General features: G+C 38.4%; 1 protein-coding gene and 1 long non-coding RNA gene across 10 annotated transcripts in view; one reads left to right on the top strand and one right to left on the bottom strand.

The window, feature by feature from the left end:
• The window catches only part of KCNN2 (potassium calcium-activated channel subfamily N member 2), a 338,557-nt gene that overhangs the window by 312,509 nt on the left and 3,054 nt on the right, over positions 1-22,994 (top strand). For 6 of the 7 annotated variants that reach the window (XM_037020057.2, XM_073222173.1, XM_017653153.3 and 3 more), the window contains 2 exons: positions 9,210-9,320; positions 16,697-16,824. In XM_037020057.2, coding sequence (XP_036875952.1) covers positions 9,210-9,320; positions 16,697-16,824 — 239 coding nt within the window. The remainder of the gene's footprint in view (positions 1-9,209; positions 9,321-16,696; positions 16,825-22,994) is intronic. The other variant, XM_037020058.2, reaches the window with a different exon arrangement.
• LOC118972707 (uncharacterized) lies at positions 690-22,994 on the bottom strand. Of its 3 annotated transcripts, none has more exons than XR_012125332.1 (4): positions 19,337-22,994; positions 18,606-18,751; positions 3,407-3,454; positions 690-992 (listed from the first exon to the last, which is right to left on the bottom strand). It is a non-coding gene; the product is annotated as an uncharacterized lncRNA (long non-coding RNA). The 3 variants fall into 3 exon arrangements; XR_012125333.1 differs by having other exon boundaries at positions 18,606-19,513; positions 20,594-22,994; XR_012125331.1 differs by having other exon boundaries at positions 18,606-22,994.

Raw genomic sequence — 22,994 nt, 5'->3', positions numbered from 1 at the left:
GATCTCGCCCCTCTCTCCTGGATATTATTTTAAAAACAGATCATAGGACTGCCTAATAGACAAAGTCACTCATTGCCCTTGAAGAGAAAAACATTATAGTTATTTACTTTCTCCTTATTCTTCTATCCTTCCTCTATTCGGGGAGGTACTAAGGACCTGTGGATTTATTTTTGTGGATATGATGATAGCCAATGGGAGGAATTCTTAAACGGCTTTATTCTTTTGGTTGAAGGTGGTAGGCAAACCGTATTGTTAGATCATGATGTCTCAGCTTTTTATCAATACCAGCTAGTTTCTCAGTATCTCCAACTCTGTTATAAAGTTATCTTATTTGTACAGATATGACACATGCCCAAAGCTTTAATTTTCCCTAACCTATATATATATATACCTCAATGTGTAGCTATATACATTTGTTTCAAGAGTAGAATACAGCCTCATCTGTAAGAGCATCTCTTGTCTTGTATTAGAATGAAAGCCATTCATTTATACTTTTGTTCTCTATTTCTGTGAAATTGTGGCAACTCTTGTTGGCCCTTTAACTATTTAGTGTATGGATGACAGAATTTTTTAGCATAATTATCTTTAAATATGGAATAATATCTGCCCACTCCTAGGAACACAGGTTACTCCAATAGGAGGTCCTCTCACAGTGATCCATAAAGCCCTAGACCTTAACAAAGTGTGTCATGGTGTCTTCAAAGTGGGGCCACATCAGACATGTGTGACCCAGGCTCCTCCCACCCTGTTAGCAATTACGAATGAACAAAACAATGTATGTAGGCTTTCCAGTTCATAAAAACTTAACTATCACCACACTAGTTGATTTTTAATATTTTACTCAGGGAAGGGCAACCAAAAAGTCAATTTTTCACACCACTTTAGGATGTGAACAATTGGTAATAATCCTGTCAGCATCAAATGTACCCGGTGTTGAGGTGTCTTGATTTAAGGTCACAGGGCAAGTCAATCAGAATTCAGTGTTTTTCATCCTGAAGAGTAGAAACAGAACACTGTTAACTCAGTCAGAGGGTGACCCAAAGCACAGCCGTAACTTAGCCAGAGCTTATAAAGGGAATGAGTGGCTTTTAAGAGCGCTACACCTAAGGTCTGATTGTTTTCCTGCTACTGTCTTTCCATTTGAGGATTTTCCCCCATCAGCGGACATAGAAATCTGAGAAATCAGTCCTAAAGCCAGACCTTGGTGTTGCACGTGTGAGTGAGCAGGACAGCAAAACAAAACACCCCAGATCCTCTTATGTGTCTTATACAATTTGACAGCAGGTGTTCAATAGGAAATAATAGTTTTGAAGTGGTTTCTACTTTTCATTTACTTTTTGGCTCTTTCTGGTGTGTTCACTGAATCTCATCAAATAAAAGCCTAGTAAGGATAGTGTATCTTTAAATTCTTACAATAGTTTCTGTTTTGTGCAGAGCAGCAGGAGGGGAGGATGGGCGTTTTCAGCCATAAAGCTAAATTCCCCGCTTGTGCCTTCACTTCTCCTCAGGAAAATTTCTTAAGAAATAGGATGGCTGCTTTCTGCTAGGCCCAGGCAAGGAGAGCTGGAGGTTTTCACTTTCTGGCTTCTCACCGGGTGAGTCCCCAATGCCACCTCATCTTTCTGAACTGTCAGCACTTTCTGTTGGCCGAGCTGCCCTCCCATCTCTAAGGTCCGTGCGCTCACGTTGGCAACGTTGCTAATGAGCAGATTTAAACCCAGAGATGACTCATGGTTGGTGACCAGTTCTATGCAGCACTTTCTTCTCTCCAGCCTCCAAAGCCCATGAATGAGCCGAACAAGCAAAGGTTTTACCACTGTGCTCAAAACCCACCCCCACCCCCTCCTCTGGTCTGTAGGGTGAGGACATTTGAACTGACCCTTGTCAGCAAATATCAAACCTGTATTTGAAGAAACTCAGAGTGAGCTAGGGCGTTTGCCTTCAAAATTACCTTGAACATAGTTTACTTTCATGACCTAAGGAGATCTTGCAAAGCCCCAGTGAGATATAATATAATAAAGTTGGGTGTTTTCTTTTATATATTTTTTGTGAAAGATTAATTATTTGTCAGGCAAGTGCAGTAAAATGTATTCATTGTTCTATGAATAAAATGTATTCATTGTTCTATGACTGAGTCAGGTCAACCCCAGGGACAGAAAAATGGGCCAGGCTTTCAAATACTCATTTTACCTTCCATTTGGAGGACAGGCTGATATTTTAAAATGAAAGTTAATCAATCTTGTAGCTGTTGTATTAATTTGGGTGTATTTAAGGAAAGCATGATTTTTTTCAAAGTAACTGTATTTTGATAGTCTAATAAATTGGCCATTAGATTGAAGTTTGACCTTTTTGGAGCTATTAGAAGACCCATATGTGGGTAACTCATTTAACACTGGGATATTTTGACCATGAGCATGTGTTTTTAAATCAGTCATTCTCTGTGGTGGTTGAATATTCTGGAATTTCAAAATATACATACTTTTTATTACTAATGTCGAATCTTTGGTAGAAACCTTTTATAAGAAGGAATTCCCCTTTTCTAAAGGCTTGCATTCTTAAGTTATTAAAGCTCAATCCCTAAGTGGTTTGTCAACATGATTCTTGGAAGTATTTGTAGGATCAGCATACTAGGTGATCTAAAGTAAAAACATGTCACTTTGAACTTTTCAAACATTATGTGATAAAGCGATCTTGGGAGAAAATGAGCTACTTTTCCATTTTAGGGACCAACATAGCTTATAATTTCTGTGCTGTAATAGAGAAGGTTACGGTGGAGGAAAGCACTGCATTTTAACTTGGCAGCATTGGAGACTTTCCAGGTGTTGGGATTCAGCCTTAGCTTCCTTTATGATCGTTCTTTGTCTCTTCACTGTAATCTGGCCTAGGGTAACTTGAAGTAATAATTATTTATCTTTTCTAAGGGCAAGACCCCTCTCTATCCCTCCTCTGTCCTTTGCAACATCTAATTTGTTAGAAGGAAAGAAGATAAGCCAACCCAGGAGAACCTTAACCTTTGCTTTTAATATATTGGCTTCATAAACACACTGTGGTTTCTTCATTTAGTGTTTAGGTACCTGAGCACCTTGAAATGGCAGGGTAGTGATTTGCTTATTAGCTTTTCCCTAATAACAGAAATGAAGTGGGAGAAAAGTAACCAAGATACGTTTTCTGACTTTGGTGAAAGGAATATGACTCATCTTATTAAAGGCATCCAGGGGTCTTAATTGCAGAGAGTAATAGCATATGCTAGTCCCAACTGTTTCTACATCCACTGTGATGATTATAAGCTTGGAGGGAATGTTGTAAAAGCATATTTACCTTCATTCTTACTCATTTTATGAAACAGAATTTGAGTGGACAAAAACATCAAAATTATAACCATTAATGTTGGCAGGAATTTATTTACCTTGAACCTAGAGAGCTTTGGGAGGTGAGCCAGCTTCCTTTCGCATCTCTGTAAAATTTAAAAGATAAAATAAAAGTTACTCTGTTGAATCCTCATTCTATACATATAGAATCCTCTTCTGATTTATTAAGAACATGGGAACATATAAATTTATGGTTTCCCTAATTAAGACTAACAAAGCCTTTCAGTTCTTACCTGTATTCAATCAGGATGAGGTTTCTAAGTGGCTTTTGAGGTCCGATTTAAAGGGTGCTATTAGGAGAACAGAATGAGGGATGTAGGAAATGGTTGGATTAATTACTGACTTGTCAGATTCACTAGTTTCTCCACTTTGCAACAAAGGCACACGTTTTAATGTACAAGACTTTTGATGAGCTAGAGAACATTCAGCAAGAAATGGGCCAGCGGCTGGAAGAAAGACAGCTCAAGAGTAAACACAAATAAAAATTGCCGTCCAGGGGCTCTTAACGCCAGTGATTTTCCACTCCTGTTAGGATTTTGATTTCTTTCCAGAGGGACTTCAGCACTGGCCACATGCCAGGGGAGAACAATGTTCAACTTACAGTGCCGGTTGCCGCTCATAACAATCTCTCTCCGGTAGAAGCCCCTCAGATGTTTACACTCTGCTTATTCAGGGACCGTCACTGCCCTTGAATCTTCCCTAACCCACCAATGGAGGAGCACCTCGGAGCAACATGCAACAGGTGATCCTGTGCTTATCAAACAAACACAATCATACAGTGGGTAGGTACCGATGGCTATTGAGAGTGGCCACTGATTCCAGTTAGCCCCTCATCACTGTACCAAGAGGATTTAGATTTTGTAGAAAATGTTTGAAAATAAACACAACAGGTGTAGATGCTTCCAAAGGCATTTTCCATTGAAGTGTACTCGGCATACAATATTAATGTCAGGTGTACAACAACTCAACAGGCATATATGTGCTAAAATGTTCACCATGATAAGTAAAGTCACCTTACAAAGTTGTTAGAATAGTCTTGACTATATTCCTTATGCTGTACTTCCATCCATATGAGTTTTTATTTTTTAATTGGAAGTTTGCACCTCTTAATCCCTCTGTCTATTTTGCCCATCCCTCCTCCCACAAGCCCTGGCAGCCACCAGTTTGTGCTCTGTGTTTATGAATCTATTTTGTTCATTTGTTTTGTGTTTAGATTCCACAGACAAGTGAAATCATACGGTGTTTGTCCTTCTCTGCCTGGCTTACATCACTTAGCGTAATACCCTCTAGATCTATCCATGTCACAAATCGTTAAGACTTCTTTTTATGAAGAATGAAGTTATGCATTCTTTATCCATTCATCTATCAGCGGACACAGGTTGCTTCCCTATCTTGGCTTTTGTAAATAATGCCCAATAAACATAGGAGCATATATATCTTTTTCAATTGGTGATTTTGTTTTATTTGGATAAATTCCCAGAAGTGAAATTAATCGGGTGACATGGTGATTCTGTTTTTGATTTTTTGAGGAATCTCCATGCTGTTTTCCACAGTGGCTGTACCAGTTTACATTTCCAACAACAGTATAGGAGGGTCCTTTGTCTCCATATCCTCACCTATATTTCTTGTGTTTTTGATACTAGCCATTCTAACTGGTATGAGGTGATATCTCATTGTGGTTTCAATTTAAATTTCCCTAATGATTAGCAATGCAGAGCATCCTTTCACGTGCTGTTGGCCATCTGTCTTCTTTTGGAAAAGTGTCTATTCAAGTCCTCGGCCCATTTTTTAATCAGATCATTTGTTTTCTTGATACTGAGTTTTATGAGTTCTTTATATATTTTGGATATCAACCCCTCATTGGATATGTCATTTGAAAATATCTTCTCCCATATTATAGGTTTTCTTTTCATTTTGTTGATGGTTTCCTTTGCTGTATAGAAGCTTTTTAGTTTGATGTCCCCCTTATTATTTTTGCTTTTGTTTCTTGCCTGGGGAGATACCCATAAACACATTATCAATACTGATGTTCAAGAGATTCCTGCCTATGTTTTCTCCTAGGGGCTGTATGGTTTCAAGTCTTATATTTAGGTCTCTAATCCATTTTGAGTTTACTTTGTGTATGACAATGATCCATTTCACTCTTTTGTATGTATCTGTACAGTTTTCCCAACACCATTTATTGAAGAGACTGTCTTTTTCCCATATAATACTCTAGCCTCCTTTATCATATAATAATTGACCATATATGTGTGGGTTTATATCTGGGCTTTCTGTTCTATTCCATTGATCTGTGGGTCTGTTCTTCTGCCAGTACCATACTGCTTTGATTACTGTGGCTTTGTAGTATAGCTTGAAGTCTGAGAGGGTGATACCCCCAGCTTTGTTCTTCTTTCTCAAGATTGCTTTGGCTATTTGGGTTCTTTGTGGTTCCATATAAATTTTAGGATTATTTGCTCTAGTTCATTGAAAAGTGCTATTGGTATTTTGATAAGGATTGCATTGAGTCTATAAATTGCTTTGAGCAGGATGACCATTTTGACAATATTAATTTTTCCTATCCATGAGCGCCGGATAGATTTCCATTTATTGATATCTTCTTCAGTTTCTTTCATGAGTGTCTTACAGTTTTCAGAGTACAAGACTTTCACCAACTTGGTTAGGTTTATTCCTAGGAATTTTATTCTTTTTGATGCAATTGGAAGTGGAATTGTTTTCCTGGTTTCTCTTTCTGCTAGTTCATTGTTAGTAGACAGGAATGCAACATGTTTCTGTATATTAATTTTGTATCTTGCAACTTTGCTGAATCCAGTTATTAGTTCCAATAGTTTTTGTTGGAGTCTTTAGGGTTTTGTGTGTATACTATGATGTTATCTGCAAATAGTGATAGTTTTACTTCTTCCTTACTAATTTGGATGCTTTTTATTTCATGTTTGATTACTGTGGCCAGGACTTTCAGTACGGTGTTGAATAAAAGTGCCAGGAACCCATTTGTTGAGAGGTATCATAAGTGGGTGTTGAATACCTTTTAGCATCTGTTGAAATGATCATCTTATTTTTATCCCCCTTCATTTTGTTAATGTGGTATGTCATGTTGATTGATTTGCAGATATTGAACCATCTTTGCATCCCTGGAATAAATCCCACTTGATAGTGGTATATGATCCTTTTAATATATTGTTGAATTTGGGTATTTTGCTAATATTCTGAAGAGGCTGTTTGTATTTGCATCTGTATTCATTAGGGATATTGTAATTTTCTTTTTTTGGCAATGTATTTGGTTTTAGTATCAGGTTAACACTGGCCAAAGGCCATTTTTTTCCTTTTTTGGTATCCAGCTTTAAAATTACCTTGCTTCCATTGTCTGCATACCACATACAATTTTAGGATAACCATTACACAGCTCAGACATTTCTGACCCTGTACTCTCTATCCTCTGCCCTTACTTTCCTTGTTTATCATTTCCTGAATGTGTTCATAAGTCATCAAAATGACTTGGATAAGAAGCTTTAACTTTCTCGTTTAAAATATAAAGTAGTTCATGGAGTTCATCATGTTCTTTCCATATCCTTCATTTATAGCAGTGACTCTATGTTTAAATTATATAGATATATTTTTAAAATTCCGAAGCCTGGGTTTTATCCTGGGAGATTAATTGATTGGACACAGTCTCTCAGCATTGAATTTTTCATAAATTCTCCAAGTGATCCTATTTACAGTACAGGTTAAGAACTACTGATTTAAAAGTTGCACCAATTCTAAAAAACTAACAGTGTTGATTCATTTTGGTAATTAGCCATATTTCTGAATTTATAAATATTCAAAAACTTTAAGATTTTATCATATAGAACAAATTGAATTTGTTTTAAAGCACAGTGCTTAGTATTTTATCATGGATATGGCAATGACCATGAGAATATGTGGTCCTAAATATTGATAAAGGTATGTGAGATGAGGTAAAGGGTGGGAAATAGTATCAGTGCTAATCAAGGTCATAACTGAATAATAATTTACTCTGTCATATCATTTCTGTGGATACTGATTTCTTCAAAGAGCTAGATGGAAGGAAATATTCAAGGCCTCTGGGAATATTATGTTAAATTATATTGGCTTATTAATGAGGACATGTCTCCATGATCATAATTATCAAGTGTGGCAATACAGGGCAGGTGTATTTTTTTCTCTCCTCATCTTGCCCCTCCTGCCAGATTTATTCTAACAGTTCATTCATTAAGCACAAAAATTCCTACTTTGGTATGTAACCAAATGGCTAAATTACTTTTGTTAATTCAAATAGATTCTTCATGAATCTTACTTTAGTCATTGTTGTCATGTTTTAAATGTATAATTTTTAAAGTAATGTGTATTAATTGTAGAAAATGTGGACTGTAACAGAAAAACACAAAGAACAAAGTAAGTTACTGATGTTCCAGCCACTAAGAGATGTTTTCTTTTCTCTTTCTAAATGTGGATCCTTTTTAACAAAATAAATTAGTTGCAAATTATGTATATAATTTTCTAACTTGCCTATTTAAGCAGTATTCATTTTTAAGTATTAGGAAATTTTAATATAGCCATACTGTAGTATGGATATGCCATAAGTAACCACCATTCATCAATATTAAGTACTTCAGATGTAGACCACCCTGTTTTTGAGGTGTAGAATTGCTATTGTAATTAATGATTTTTAGACCTACTGGTAATGAGGAAAATCAGGTTACCTCATGGGAACTTAAGGCTTTCTTGGAGAGTCTGGTGTGTGCTCTACTGTTCAGGCTAACAGAGGGGATGCTACTAAAAGGTAGTTTAAGAAGACTCAAGTTTGTTGAAAGAACCACAAGTATTGTTAACATCGTACTGTTTATGCCCCTCTTCAGTGAGCTCCTGCCTGAACCTGTCATCCGCTGTCATCTGTCCACTGAGACAACTTGTCCATCTTACTCTCTGTGGTCCACTCAGGGTTGGGATTCTGTCTGGGTGGCTGGACTTCCCTTTCACAGGCTCCCGCCCTAACAGTAGGTTGGCTGCGGTGGCATGACCCTGCCTCGGTTCTCCCATAGGTGGCCCAGCCTTGCCTGCTGCCCTCTACGTAATCACTGGCCTTTCCACCAAGAATCCCCACCCCTCACCACTTGAAATGGGTACACCTCGATCACAGAGCAGGAGGATTATAAGATATGGGGTGCCACACAAAGGTTCAATAAGGACCACTGTTGATTTTTTTCAAACTAAAGGTAGCTCATGCCTTTCTTCATAGGATGGTTATCCCTTATCTTCTCATATATATCTCTGTTGTCTGGGTTCAGATCACTGTGATCTCTCTGTGATTCTTTCTGTTATGCATGTGGAACAGTTTGAAATAGTACATATGTCACGATAATGCATCTCTTTTCATTCCTGGTATATCACAGTTGTTTGACCTAAAGACCTTCTGTTCTTACCGTTAGAGAAAATTATGGAATATTATTTTTTAGAGAATAATTCTTATTTCTACAATAAGCATTTGTGCTAATTTACTCATTCATTATTTACTCGTTCCTGCTCTAGGTATGCAATTGATTTGCTCCATTTTTTAATCAATCTTTGAAGAGTCAACAAGTTGATTTTTTACTGTCTATTTCTTGTGATTAAAATGTGTTTGATTCAAATGCCATGCTTTAGTTCTTTAATCCCCATCTAAAAGCACGTTGCTTGTGTATATGTTGAGCATATCTTTTCTGTACACATTTATTTATGGAAGACACTGAATACTACAGTGATACTGTGGTGCAAAACATTTTTCAACAAAGCTGACACCAAAAATAATAACTCTTTGGGGTTCTCGTCTCTCCTGGTATTCAGGGTGCTGGTTGTACAGCCCTGGTGGTAGCTGTTGTGGCAAGGAAGCTAGAACTTACCAAAGCAGAAAAACATGTGCACAACTTCATGATGGATACTCAGCTGACTAAAAGAGTAAGTCACCACCTCTGTGTCTTCACAGGGCATATTATTGTGCTTTTTGATCACGTTGAGCAATAAGGTTTTTATTCTGACCTCTATAGCTAAAATATCATGGGTTAAAGTAAATGCATTCTTAGAATCAACTCCATTTTTTCACATTTTGAGAATCTTCCTAACTTTAGGTCAGTTAGGAAAGAATTGGGCAACCTTGGTATTTACTCAAGAATAGAAATAAAACATATAAATCCAAATAGACATGCTTAACATTCAAGTTTGCAGTAACCAGAAGACACCAGGATTGGAGAAACAGGAAGGAACACACTGTCACTCTAAGACAGAAATTGGGGGGAGGTGATTCAACAATGTTTCACTGAGCTTCTGTGAGCTGTCACTGTTCCAAAGACAAATATGAATCCACCACGTACTTTCAGTGTTCCAAGACAGGGGCAAAGACAGGCCCTTTTCATGATTTTAAGATTATCCAAGGCATGTTGAAGATGGTATAGCATCCCAACAGAACACCTGGTCTGTGCCAGCCGCTGCTCTAAGGGTCACCTGTGTGAACTTGTGTATGGGGGATGTGCTGGTATTATGCCCATTTTACAAACGTGGAAGTCCAGACCCTGAGACATGAGGTAACTTGCTCAAAGTCATTATCTCAAAGCGGAAATAGACCAATCGCACCAAATTGTAGACTCTGTTGATAGTCACTGAGACACCAAAGTACCAAGGACATAAATGACTAAAATATATTGTATAGCAGTCACCTTGCTATACAACCACACCTCAAGTATGAGCCTATCAGGCTAACAAGGAAGTAATAAAATACATTGTCATTTGGTAACTCTGCTTGAAATCTCTATTGATTCTTTTATGGATAGAGTTTTAATTTTGTGTTTTTATTCACTTTTGATTTTGATTGTATGTATAAAAGTAATCATGTTTGATTTGGTAAATACTTCCTAATAGGTCATTTGCTTTAATGCCCGTATTTTTTTTATGGTTAATATTTACAAGATGCAAATATGAATTCCATTTGCCTTGCTAATTTCAAAGTCTTACTTATCAGACACTATTGCAAGACTTCACCGAAGTTAGTAGGCTCACATACAGTCTAGATAATCCAAGCTGCTCAAATGCAAATTTCCTGTTTTAGGCCTGGATTTACCACTTTAGAATATCTTCTAATCTACACCGTTTTCTCTCATATTCTTCCAACTCCTGAACTCATTCTCCAAACACATCTAAGTGTTATATAAAAGCACACAGAGAGTAAATAAGGAACTGAATGGAGGGGAGGGTTAGGGTCATGTTTCAGAAATACAGTAATAAATGAAAGTACACCTATATCAGTTATCAGTCTCCCCATCTAATCCCAAATTGAAGCACATGTTTTGTGTATTTCATCATATGCTTGTTTGGGTAAGTTCTGTACAATTTTTTTAAGTCAGAAGTTGTAAAATATTAAAAACCCTCCCATAAAGTCTCTGTATAGTCCAAGTGATGTTATCACGAATATTATACATTATAAATGTCACAAGAATTAAGTTAATGCCACATTGAGACAGAGAAAAACTTTGAAACCGCTTATTGTCCATATATCTGCATGTAAATCTTTATAACAGTTATAATAAAAGTGACAGAATCATAAATAAACCAATTTGGCATGTTTTCACATATTTCCCCATGTTTCATAAGCAGGTACAGTTGACTTTGAATAATGCAGGGGTTAGAGGTACCAACCTGTGTAAAATTTTCAACTCCCCCAAAACTTTGCTAATTAATAGTCTACAGTTAATGGGAAGCCTTACAGATATCATAAACAGTTGATTAACACATATTTTTCATGTAATATGTATTATATACTATATTCTTATAATAAAGTGAGAGAAAATACTGTGTTTATTGAAAAAACTCAGTGTATAAGCGGAACTGCACATTTCAAACCCATGTTATTCAAGGATCAACTGTATTTAGTTGTATTTTAAGGAAATAACCCATTTCTTTTAACTTACTATGGGATATTGATATTCTATATCCTAATTTTTGAAATAGGCTTTGATTCAAAAAACTGCACTATAACATTGCTATATGCCTGCCATCTTTGACGAAGATTTTTGTGAGATTCACAGAGGTCTCCCGGTTTCATTTGGGAGACATTCCAGGTTGGTTTTATAGTTTAGTTCAAGGGTCTCCACCTCCACACTGTTGACTACGGGGACTGGAAGGTTCTGTGTTATGCAAGACTTTCCTACACATTGTAGGACCCTTGGCCTCTGCTCACCAGATGCCAGCTATACTTGTTCCCACTTGTGACAATTGAAAATGCATCTAGGTCCTGCCAAATGCCCCCTCAGAGGACAAAATCACGCACAGTGAGACACGGCCTTAGCTTGTTACTCCCCAAGCAAGGTTTTGGAGACTGAGGCAATTCCTCTTCAAAGATATTCCTTGAATATCCCGAATTTATTGTAATCTCCTTCCTGGGAATAATAAATTTAACAAAAGTTCACTGTGTAACCTAATATAGCCAGAGTTCTGTGTTAACCGCTGAGGATAAAAAGCTGAAATAATCCTATCACACTGCAGGACTCAGAGAATTTAGAGTTTGTATCATGCTGTTCCTTTAGGAAATCAGATTAAAGATCTGTCTTACTCTGCTTAGCAGAAAAATGTACTTGTTTTTTTGCACATGTGCCCTCTAAAACCTGATCCAGGGCCCATTTAGAGGATCCAGAATCTAAATGACTATTTCTTTTTTAATGAATGGGACTTATTTCCCCAAACTGATCAAATTTTCTGATTTTAGAGCTGTTTTAAGTTCTTGTATACTTTAAATTCCCTAATGTTGCGTTATGAGTCACACTGAACAGTCTACTGTTTGTAGAGAGCTTTTTCTGTAAGTACTATTCTGTTTTCAAAATTCGCATTCTCCACAAAGCTTATGATGCTTTGTTAATTCTATTATCTCATTACTGCTTCTTTACAGCGTAGCTACTCTGCAGTATTTCTTAGGACCAGCGTTTGTTCCAGGTCTGAAAAGACACACCAGCAGGCCTGCTGACAGGTCCATTTTCATAGGCAAAGGGTCACAAAGTACAGGTACAAATGTTGAAATGGCATTAGAATCAAACATAAATTTCTGGTTTATGATACCCATTCCATTATGATAATAAGTACAATATGTGAAAATAATAGCCCCTTATAGTTCTCTCTGCGTTATTTTATACCAAGTCATCAACTTAATGAGTGTCATTTACTTGGAACTTGATTCCATTTGGTTATTTATGGAATTTCTAAATGGGCCCATTTATAATTTTAATCTCTAAAATACTGAATGATCATTCATGAGTGAGCTCTGAGGAATAACCAAGAGTAAACAAGGACTTAAAACCACACAGAGTTACTAAGATGAAAGATAAAAAATACAGATTTAAGGGTGCTTGTTTATTGCTAGAGAAACACTACATAGAAGAAATTATTTTTTTCTGGTGGTCAACAGGGTAATGATCGCAGACCTTCTGAAATCAGAATATGATGCTGAAGAGAAAGCAATTTGAATGTTAAAATACAGATTATTCTTCTAGGAAGAAACATAACTTTCCCCTGTGCACTAGCATTATTAGGGAGATCGTTCTATATAATTCAGAAAGTGTATGTGACACTCTGCAGTTTAAAAATGGCCAGTAGGTACATGCACCCAGAATAATCTAATGATTTCAAAATGAAAACATAACAGCAGTAACTTGTCACTGGGCTTAGTAGGGCAAGGCCAGCTATTTAACAGATTTACAGAGCCAATGTGTTTACCATGCTATTATCCTTTATTATTATTATTATTACTATTATTATTATTATTCATTTAGGTCTGAACCAAGAAGAAATCTTGGGCTGTGGCCCTCTGAATACTTTCATTTTGGGAAGTAACTTGAAAACAAGCAATTCTGAGAGCCCAGCCCTCATCTTTAAAGTAGCTAGATGTACCCTGAAAGATAATTATACATATTAATGTCCACTGTGGGTGTTTCCAATCCTGCAAAGAATCCTCAATAAGATCCATAATAAGAACACTATTATGCAGTTAATGTAATTTTGTGTCCTACGTGCCTCCTAACAAGTGAACAGAAATTCCAGGGGAGTTATTCCATGTAGCTTTTACATGGTGCTTGGTTCTAATAGTATTCTAATGGTATTACTGCTTTTAGGGCCTTTGTTTTCTCAAAATACCTGATTACTAATACGCCTTTCAACATTTTTCTGATAAGAGTTGAGTGTTGATGAGACAGAGCAAATATTATTTTCCTTTTTCCCTATGTGTGTATGTAGAAATGGGTCCTCTTAAGAAAGAACCTTCCCTTCACTTTCCTTATTATTTCTTACTTTCCTCTTATTTCTTTGAAGTATAGGAAGTAAGTTGTATTTCATAGTGGTGTTGGCCCAGTAATTGGCACTAGAATTATCACAGCTACTAAATTTTTGAGGGATATTGTGATCCCTCATACCCACTACTGTGGTATTTAGCATGCAGTAGAGATTTAATAAACTTGAATTAGTAAATGGAAATGCACTGGCCCATTTAGATTCTAGGTCTCTTCTCTAACCTGTACACCCTTCTTTTCAAGAGGGTCCTTTGATTGATAACTATATCTGTGGTTCATGATTAGAAGTCTTTATGATGCAAATTATATACACTGTGGTGCCAACTTTAACACCATCCACATTGACTGAGCACCACCTATGCCCAAAGGACTGAGCTAGGCAGACACAGGTAAGTGACATGACCCCTGCCCTCTGTGTGTGCAAGGGCCCTGGGAAGGGGAGGATGGGAGCTCCAGGGTTACACGGTTCCAGGACCATTTGGCAGGGCCCTTAACTGCACATGACAAAGGAAACTTTCCTTCCACATCGACTCTCCTTTCATCTAAGTGGTCCCTAATGCACAGACCAACTCATCTCCCGGTTTTTCCTGTAAGTTTACATATATCCCTGTCATGTGACAACTTCCTATTGTTCAAACCCATACAACACTACGGTGCTTTCCACCCTGTCTTCCCACTGGTCTCTGTTCCCTTTCAACCCTAAGAGGGATTAAGAGACCTGCTTTCAGAAACATCAGGCAGAGGGCAAGGTGTTCAGCTCTTGGTCATATTGTTTTGTGGCTGCCATTTTGAAAAGTAGCAGTTAAATATGATGCTTTACAACTTTTATTCCTGTGTTTGAAGACCAATTAGGGAAGTAGAGGGTGTTTCAACATAAACATATCTATTTCACAGTTTTTAAAAGCAGCTGTAGGGATTTCATTTTCAGATGAGGAATCATCTTCATTTTTAGCCCATCACCTGAAATGAGGGCGTCTTTGTGAATACAGCTCCTGCAGTGGAAGGCCTGGGGGACATTGCCCCTCCCACTGACTTCTGAAATTGAGGTTCCTACTCCCCTTCAGGCATTCCACCGTCCCCAAAAGAAACAATAATTTCAAATACATTGAGGACAAGCAGGGACTCACCTTTTAAAATGTCTATAGGCTTTAACTTAGTAATTTGGCATTTGCTCTCTGTAGTTGGGAATCCAAACCAAAAGGAATTGCTGTGTTCTATGCCAAAAATCGTTATGCTCAACTGATCGGTTTTGGTCCCATCAGTTTAGCCCCCTTCTTCTAGCTTCCTGGCCAGTCTGGGTTCTGGGTTCCTCCCTTGTGTCTTGGGCTGATAAACTCAGGAGGGACAGCCCCTGGGCCCTCGCTGGACTTCCTGGGAAATCTAGCTGCTAGAGTTGAGACCTGCATGCGCTGGCCCTTCTCCTTCCCGGTGGGAAGGGCCTAGCCTACCCCAGCCAGTGCTGCTGGCCAGCCATCGCCTGCTTCTCTCCCTTTAAAAGCAAGGTCTTCAAGCTGCAGCAACTCACGCTGCATCCATCTCCTTATCTTTGAAAAGGACGTAGCGTCAGATGGAAACTCCAGCGTCTGTGAGGAAGACAAATGTGTCCCCATGTGAAGGAAGCACCAAGAATTCACCGGAACCCCTTTAACCTCACAGAGGATGGTGGCCATGTCACTGCTGTGCACTTCCAGTGCTCAGGTTTCTGTCATTTCTCTGTGGGTTGGAGAATGCTCTCCGTGCAGAACTGATGAATATCCAGAGGAAGTGCATGACAAAGCCAATCACTCCCAGAAGCGGTTTTAAGAAATGAGTCATTTTCTTAAAATGGATTCTAGCAATGTAATTTCACTCACAGAGAAAACATTTCAGCATCATGAGGAAAAAAATCACCATCAGCCACCAAACCGGATACTTTCTTTGCTAAATTGAAAAAACACACATACCGGGGCCCTTAGTTTAAATATAATTCTAAGGCTGTTCCTTATGGTGAATCTAAGAGCCAAAGAGGACTTTAATAATAATTCTCTGTAACTTTCTCACATTAGAGAAGAGAAAATTGAAGGCCTACGAGGTTTGCTCGTCTCCTTGACCGACTTGGGTTGTCCGAAGTTAAGAACTTAGACCCTGCTTCTCAAGCTCGGCTCATTGCCTTTCTTAAAAAGTTTTCCTCTACCTGGTTCACCACTAACCTTCAATGTGCTTTGTGAAACATCCTTTATCCACCACTCAAAAAAATTAAAAGGATAAACTACCTAGAGTAAGTCTTTAACAAGAAGTTACAGAGAAAGCTCTGGGTCACATTCCTTATCCCACAGTGTGGAAAAGGAAGACATGTCTGACCTTGGCTGGGCCTTATCAGCATCCAGGAATTTTTGAAAATGTTAATCAAGAAAGCAAATGATTGCAAATCCCTGGGGAGTATTCACACCTGCCATCAGCTGCAGTAGGCCAGTGTTACTATATGCTCATGCTTTGATCTTTTACATTTCTCCCAGCCACGTGAAATACACCGTGCTTAAATTACCAACAAAATTGTGACAACACAGACTTTCCATCAATTCATTAAAGAGCGCTCATAAGTGTACAATTTGCTGAGTCACGCCAGTAGGCTCAAGGACTGGGTCTGCTGGTACACTCAGCGGTGGCAACATGTTCTTCCTGCGGCGCCCGGCCAGAAGCACTGAGCCAGCTTGCAAAGGACAGGGATGACCTTGGCCTTCCTGCATTTGGCCTTTCTCCAGGGAAATGAAGACCATGGAGAGAACAATGGCAATACAAGGAGACTTCAAAGAGATTATTAGCCCCCTGATATTTTAATTCAGTTGTTGTGGCTGGACAGATGTAGGTGCTTTGGGCACTGACCTGAAACAAGTTTTTCAGAAATAGTTACTCAGCAGAGCTAGCGCTCACCCTGACCCCTGGGCTGAAGACTGGGATCCCTAACCAAGTTGTGAAAGATTCTGCTCTGGAATTTATCAACTGCTTTTTTTTTATTTGTTTTCTTCACAGGTGAAAAATGCAGCTGCCAATGTACTCAGGGAAACATGGCTAATTTACAAAAATACAAAGCTGGTCAAAAAGATAGATCATGCAAAAGTTAGAAAACATCAGCGAAAATTCTTGCAGGCTATTCATCAGTAAGTACCTTTTTCCATTTTCATCCTACTTTTATATATCTGGATTTTAATTCTCCTAGTTGGTTATTTCATGCAGGAGGGAAAAAGAAAACATTGTTATTTTGTTCCCAGAAGACATTATGTGGCAATTTAATAATTCCATAAATGAAATCCTGAGAAAAATTGTCAGTTCCTTTTATGATTAAAAATCATTGATTGGAAGAATAGTCATTTAACATAGTCATTAAAATATCTTCTCAGTTTCTCTCCTTATACAAGCAATAATTTCAGTTAAACTTGTATTTCTTAATTTAACTTATTTATTCATTGAGTTTGTTCTAAGGTGTACTGTGAATTCTTGAGAAAAATTTAACATTTTATGATCTGTCTGGGCTTTTTTAAACATTCTGCCAAACATCTTTATGAAGGTAGTATATATGCTTGATTTAATACTCGAATTTTTAAATTAGCTTTAAATCACGACTTGGGGGGACTTATATGCTACATGTTCATTGTAGATTTTATAGTTCCTATAGACATTGTTCTCTTTTATCATTATTCTGACTTTATCAAGGCCACCATTATTTAATATAAGTCCTGCATGCCATTTCATTGTTATGCCATAAAACTATCATAGACTTTTAAAGTACAAGTCTCTATCTAGTAAGTTTCAGTGATCGTTTGAAAACCCCAGGTCTTTCTCCCCCAGGCTGGCAGCATCCTTACCGTAAGTACATTCATGTGGGTGCCACTTATGACACCAGGCCGCCTCATTCTTAACTTAATGCTGTTTCCGTGTGGAGAAGAGCAGCGACGTCACACTTGCGGGTCAGAGGAGAGGCTTTCCTTATGCCCCCTAGCAGGGTAGTCATGGAAAGGTGTGTAGATACTAGATATCTTGATTATACAGTGAGCTGTGTCTTCTTAGAGCCAATTAGCACAGCAGATAAGAGAGCTCTGAGGCTGGAGTATTAATAAAAATACATACTGGATTCTGTAACTCAAATGTAATTAATAGATGACACTAACATCTGTGGGAAATCTCTAAGCATTTATCTTACCCTTCCCCCCATCCATCCAACTGCCCTTTTTAAATAGGTGGAATGTGTCTATAGTATGGACACACATGTACTTCTTTAGGACTTGCTCCCCTCCTCAGTGAAAATGAAACCCAAGCACTCTGAGTTCTAAAATAGAGGGGCCCTCTGCACACACGGTAGAGCAGCTACTTATAGCTGTTCCTTCGTGGTGTCTCCTGCTGCCACCAGCACCAAAGTGATATCCTTTCTCTTTTAGCTCTGTGACTTGTCACAAAACTGTGCTTTTTACCCCATTATAAGGAAAAGATAAGGCTAAGATTCTAAGATAATCCTCTTTCAAAGTCTGGAAACGAGTAAAAGAGAAAAGCACAGACGGTAACATTGTATTAGACCTGGTTCACCAAGGGAACTTGCTCCCTGAAGCTCACAGCCACCTGTGCAGCCAAGATCCACCACTTCACAGGACCTGCCTCCACATCTTGATCCCTTCAAGTTTAAACCTAAGAGAGCCAGTCCTCTGAGAGTCGGGAGCCCTCACCTCTGCTCTCATCAGGCCCTCCTGTCCTAGGATAGGCCTCCTCTTCCAGGGCCATTTGGCAAAGGCTCCTGAGAGAGGGTTCATTGCTGCCCCCCAAAACCGTACAACAGAATAATCCCAACACTCTTACGAAAGGCTACATGATCTACTCCAAAGAAATCATTCTTTGTACTCCCCGTGTTTGAATACTAACCTAGTTCGAGTATCTGAGAGAGAAAACTTACCTTCGTGTGTGAGCAGGAGCGGCATCCACAGGAGGGAAGGGCACGAGATGAAGTAGAAGCGAGTTAGTGGTCAGTCCAGACGTCGAGTGGCACACGTGCCATTTCCTCTAGATCGTATTTGAGTCCCTTTCAGTCAGTGTAAGCACCTATTAAATAAAAAATGAAATGTGATTTGCCTTTGATGTTACATTTTCATGTAACAACAGCAAAGACACTGAAAGTAATGCTGTGGCAGTGTGTGTGATATAGTTCTGCGGCCATGCATACATGTTTACGCCCTGTCATAGAGCTCTGAAGTTCTGAATACATTCCCATTTAAAAACTTGGAGGACAACTTAGGGGCGTTTACTATAACCTTTTCAACTTGGCTGTAGGTTTGAAAAATCAAAGAAAAAAATGTATAAAGTGTAAAAATTTGGGGAAAAACATCTTTGGGGAAACTGAGTTTCAGAACTGCTCCTAAGCAATCTGGGTGTCAGTGTGTGGGGAACAAGGGACTGTCAGCAAGCTGCTTTCAGCTGGAGTAACAGGCAGTCACGTGTGAATCTTTGCTTTCAGACTTCTCATTCTGTCTCTTCGGTAACAATGTGTGCTTCTGAAGTAGAGGCCCTTCAAGCAACTCAGGACTGTTCTACATTGTTTCACAAATTACTCTTGGGATCAATGGGTGTCCTTTGAGGTGGGAGGGTACTTAGCACTCTGAGAAAAAGCACAACTGAGTATCAATATACCTGCGGGCTTGGGCTGGATTATCCTCATCGTGCACAGTGACCTTTCATCACACATAGTGAGTGACACCATCAAGGAGGGTGCACAGGGCTCAATTCCTGAGGGCTTTGTGTCCCCTGTTCAGACACAGTGAGACCTTGAGCCTGTCTGTCAGCACTGGGGAAGCTGGACCTTGCTACCTGAGGAGAAAGAAATGTACAAATTCATTTCTCCTGGCCTCTCCTATTTAAAGGGGCTCTCTCCTTCTACCAGCCTCCCTTCTACCTCCCTTCTCCTTTCTGAGCCTCATGGATTCTCTCCTTGACGCATAACCTCTGCAGCCTCTGATGGACGCCTGGCTTTCCAGTCGTGGGTCCTCCTTTAAATCACCTATCTGACTTTTGTGGATCATCACTTAGTGCCATGAAGCATCCTGTTTCTATAACTTATAACACTTTTTCTGCTATCAGTTTTAACTTTAAAGTTTATCATTTTTTTTTATCTCAGCTGTACACCCATACATCAACATGAGCTTGTTGAAATCCAATCAACAGAATTTCTATAACAGAGTGTTAGATGACCCCCCTTTCAGAAAACCAGGCTTTTAAGTAGCCCCAACTCAGAAAATATGTGCCCTCTCCAGAAAAAAAAAAACCCTAAACCTTATTGTTTAGAATATTGTCCTTTTAATCCTATCACATTCATATTAGGCAAGAATGGTTCTTGGAACGTCTTGTAACAAAGAGGCCAGGATGACTTTATACAAGTTCTTCCTTCTGAACTCTAGTCCTGGAGGAAGCAGTGAGCTTTCTTGCAGGTGGGGAAGTATAGTAACAATGAAGAAAGATGATACCATAATTGAATGGTATTTCTCTTTGATCCACATTCACAAATCCTACGGAATCTCAACAGGATCTTCCAGCTAATGAATCGAGCCCCTTGTGCAGTATTGAACACAACACTGTGTTATTTTGTTCCAGAATATTTTACAGTTTCTTTTCTTTTGTTTTGTCTTTTTTATTTCAACAAAATGAAAATAGAGCTCGGAAGTAAGTTGTGTGAGCCGCTACTTTCAATATTTGCAGAAATTTTTACCGGCTGCATGCACCCAAGCAGATCTTTATTTGTGAATTTTAGTAGTCTGATTGCTGCTATGGAAATGTGATCCAAAATCATGATATTTTCCTGTGATAAGTGAAGTTCACAAGGAAGAAATCAACATATGTTTCTTATTCTTCTTTTTTGAGGGAAAATGTGAAAAATACACATCGGCATGTTACCTTTTATTCTGGCAGCTGCAGATGAAGTAGGCTTTTTCTACCAGTTCCCCTACATGACAGGCAGTTGAAGAAGCAATAAGGCAGGACGATTTCAGTTCAAGGAGCTACAGAACTTCCAGTCAAATAGGGCTACTCGGTATTAGCTTTCCAGATTAGGAGAACATAAAATGGGCAAAATTCTACTGTCAGAAACATAATCCTATAATCCAAGAGAAGTAAAATTAGGTTTCCTTGTTTGGAGGATGAAACACCCACCCCAGCCAGGGGATCAGCACTGACCCTCCCACCTGACTTTCTGAGTTTAGGGATTTATCTGCACTCACCAGTAGCTGGAGGTTTCTAGTCTGGTATCCCCAAACTTTAGTCATTCATGTGCCACCTCTACTATTACTTACTTAAATTTGAAAAGAAGCCTTGATATAAGTCCCTATCATAAGTGGATGAAAAAAATATTGTTCCCAACAGAGAGAGTTAAAGGTAACATCAACTGACAATTTTAAACTCTAGCTATAGACTTGTCCGCTGCAGAAAGCTCTGAGCTGATCTCCTGCTCCTTCTTTTTCAAAAAGGAGAGAATAGCAGGTGTTTGGAGATAAAAACAGGATAGGGCCAGCCTGAGACATTTTTCTTGTAACGATCAAGAAATGGAAGAGAACTAAAGGGACTGTCTCTCCATCTGTTTTTAGTATCGCAAAATGTCTTGTTTGAGTATCACTTAGTCATCCAGAACACCTCTGGTAGTATGAATCCAGCCCTTCAAAACACTGTCCCAATCTAACATGCTTCATTTCATACATGAAGAAACTGAAGGCCGCATAAGGGCCGGGGAGGATCGAATCCATGTCTGATGTTGTTCTCTCTGACACATTCCTCGTTATGATCCACATGTGCTTAAAGGTTTTTTTTTCCTTGTTTTTAAAAGGTACACAACAAGAATTATAGCCCTTATAAGTACTTAGAGAAACATTTCTCAAAAACATATTAGTTTTATATGTATGTTGGTAAATTTCTTTTAAACATATTCCATCTCTGTAATAAAAAGTTCAATAATTTAGTCCCAAGTGTTTATAGAGAAGCACATAGTCTCAGTGATAAGTTGTAACCTTTAGCTGTTTTTGACTGTTAAAGATCATATTGTAGGCAGGTGTCAGTTAAATTCTTACTGGCAGAAGGAACTAGTTCTTCATTGTAGGGCAGATTTGGTGACTTACTGACAGCCAAGCTTCAGAACCAAATCACGAGCGTTGTGAACATCTATTGCAAAAATCTCCCTGGCAGTAAAATCTTGCCCTGTGAAATTTTTTATCCTTTCTATGTAATTACCTTTAATTTAGATTGGGAAATAATAAGAAGAGTATTCTCTCCAACATTAACACTGTATTTTGTAAAATGACTTGTCATCACAGTAGTAAAATTAATGTGTTTTTTGTTTTCTCTCTGTTTTACTAAGTAGCTCAAAGAGACCTGCTTCTCTTCTGGAGCATGGCTTTGAATTCTTGGTTTAAAGAAAAATAAACTACTTTTTCCTTTGTTAGGAAAATCTTAATTTCTTCATATATAGTAAGCACTGAATAAATGTGTTGAGATATTACAGTCAATGAGGAATAATAAGTTCTCATTCAGAAAGACTTATTTTTCTTGTAACTGTGGCCTTTTGACGGTCAATCAGATATACACAGTGATATTTAAAAGTGTCTAAAAGTAACTTTACAAGTAGAGATCCCATCTGTCAGACACTTTAATTGTCCTCTAACTTATCTACAATAGAAATTAAGGGAAATTCTCCCAAGGAAATGGTCTGGCTTCCCTATCAAATTCAATGGCAGTTTAAGACAAGAGTCAAGTGACATAATAATGAAGAATAGGAGAATTGTGTGTTTTGAGTTTTCTTGCTGCTGGTTGAATAAAAGTTTGCTTTTTGCTAATGAGAATCTCACTTATCACTGTTTCATCAGGTTCAAATACCCAACCCAATCCATTTCAGACAACACAGGGCTAACACCTGTATCTAGTCACGTAGGCATAGGAAGGTGCTTCCATCTCTGATGAATTTCCGGTTGCTTTGCATACTTCTTCCTATGTCTATTTGTCATGATACTGGGATCTTAAGGAATGTTTTGGCTTTCCTCATATGGTTAAACCCTTATGAACCTTTCTCAATCCAACTCTGACTATCTGGTAAATCGTTGTCCAAGGACACCTCATCTCTTACTCTCTCCTTTTTCCTTTTTGTGGTGTTGGGGAAGCATGCTTCCATTGTACCAGATACATAACCAGTTTGGACTTTACCCCAAATATTCAAGGCATTATCCATGCAGTTACTTGCTCTTGTCAATTTTGTGCATGCTCTTTGGTATGATGGCAGTAGAAAGAGGGGAACCTTTTTGACTTCAGATTCTGT

The sequence above is a fragment of the Manis javanica genome, chromosome 14, assembly GCF_040802235.1.
Source record: "Manis javanica isolate MJ-LG chromosome 14, MJ_LKY, whole genome shotgun sequence".
Classification (NCBI taxonomy): domain Eukaryota; kingdom Metazoa; phylum Chordata; class Mammalia; order Pholidota; family Manidae; genus Manis; species Manis javanica.
The sequence above is the reverse complement of the archived record's forward strand: the minus strand, read 5'-3'. Positions and strand labels throughout refer to the sequence as shown.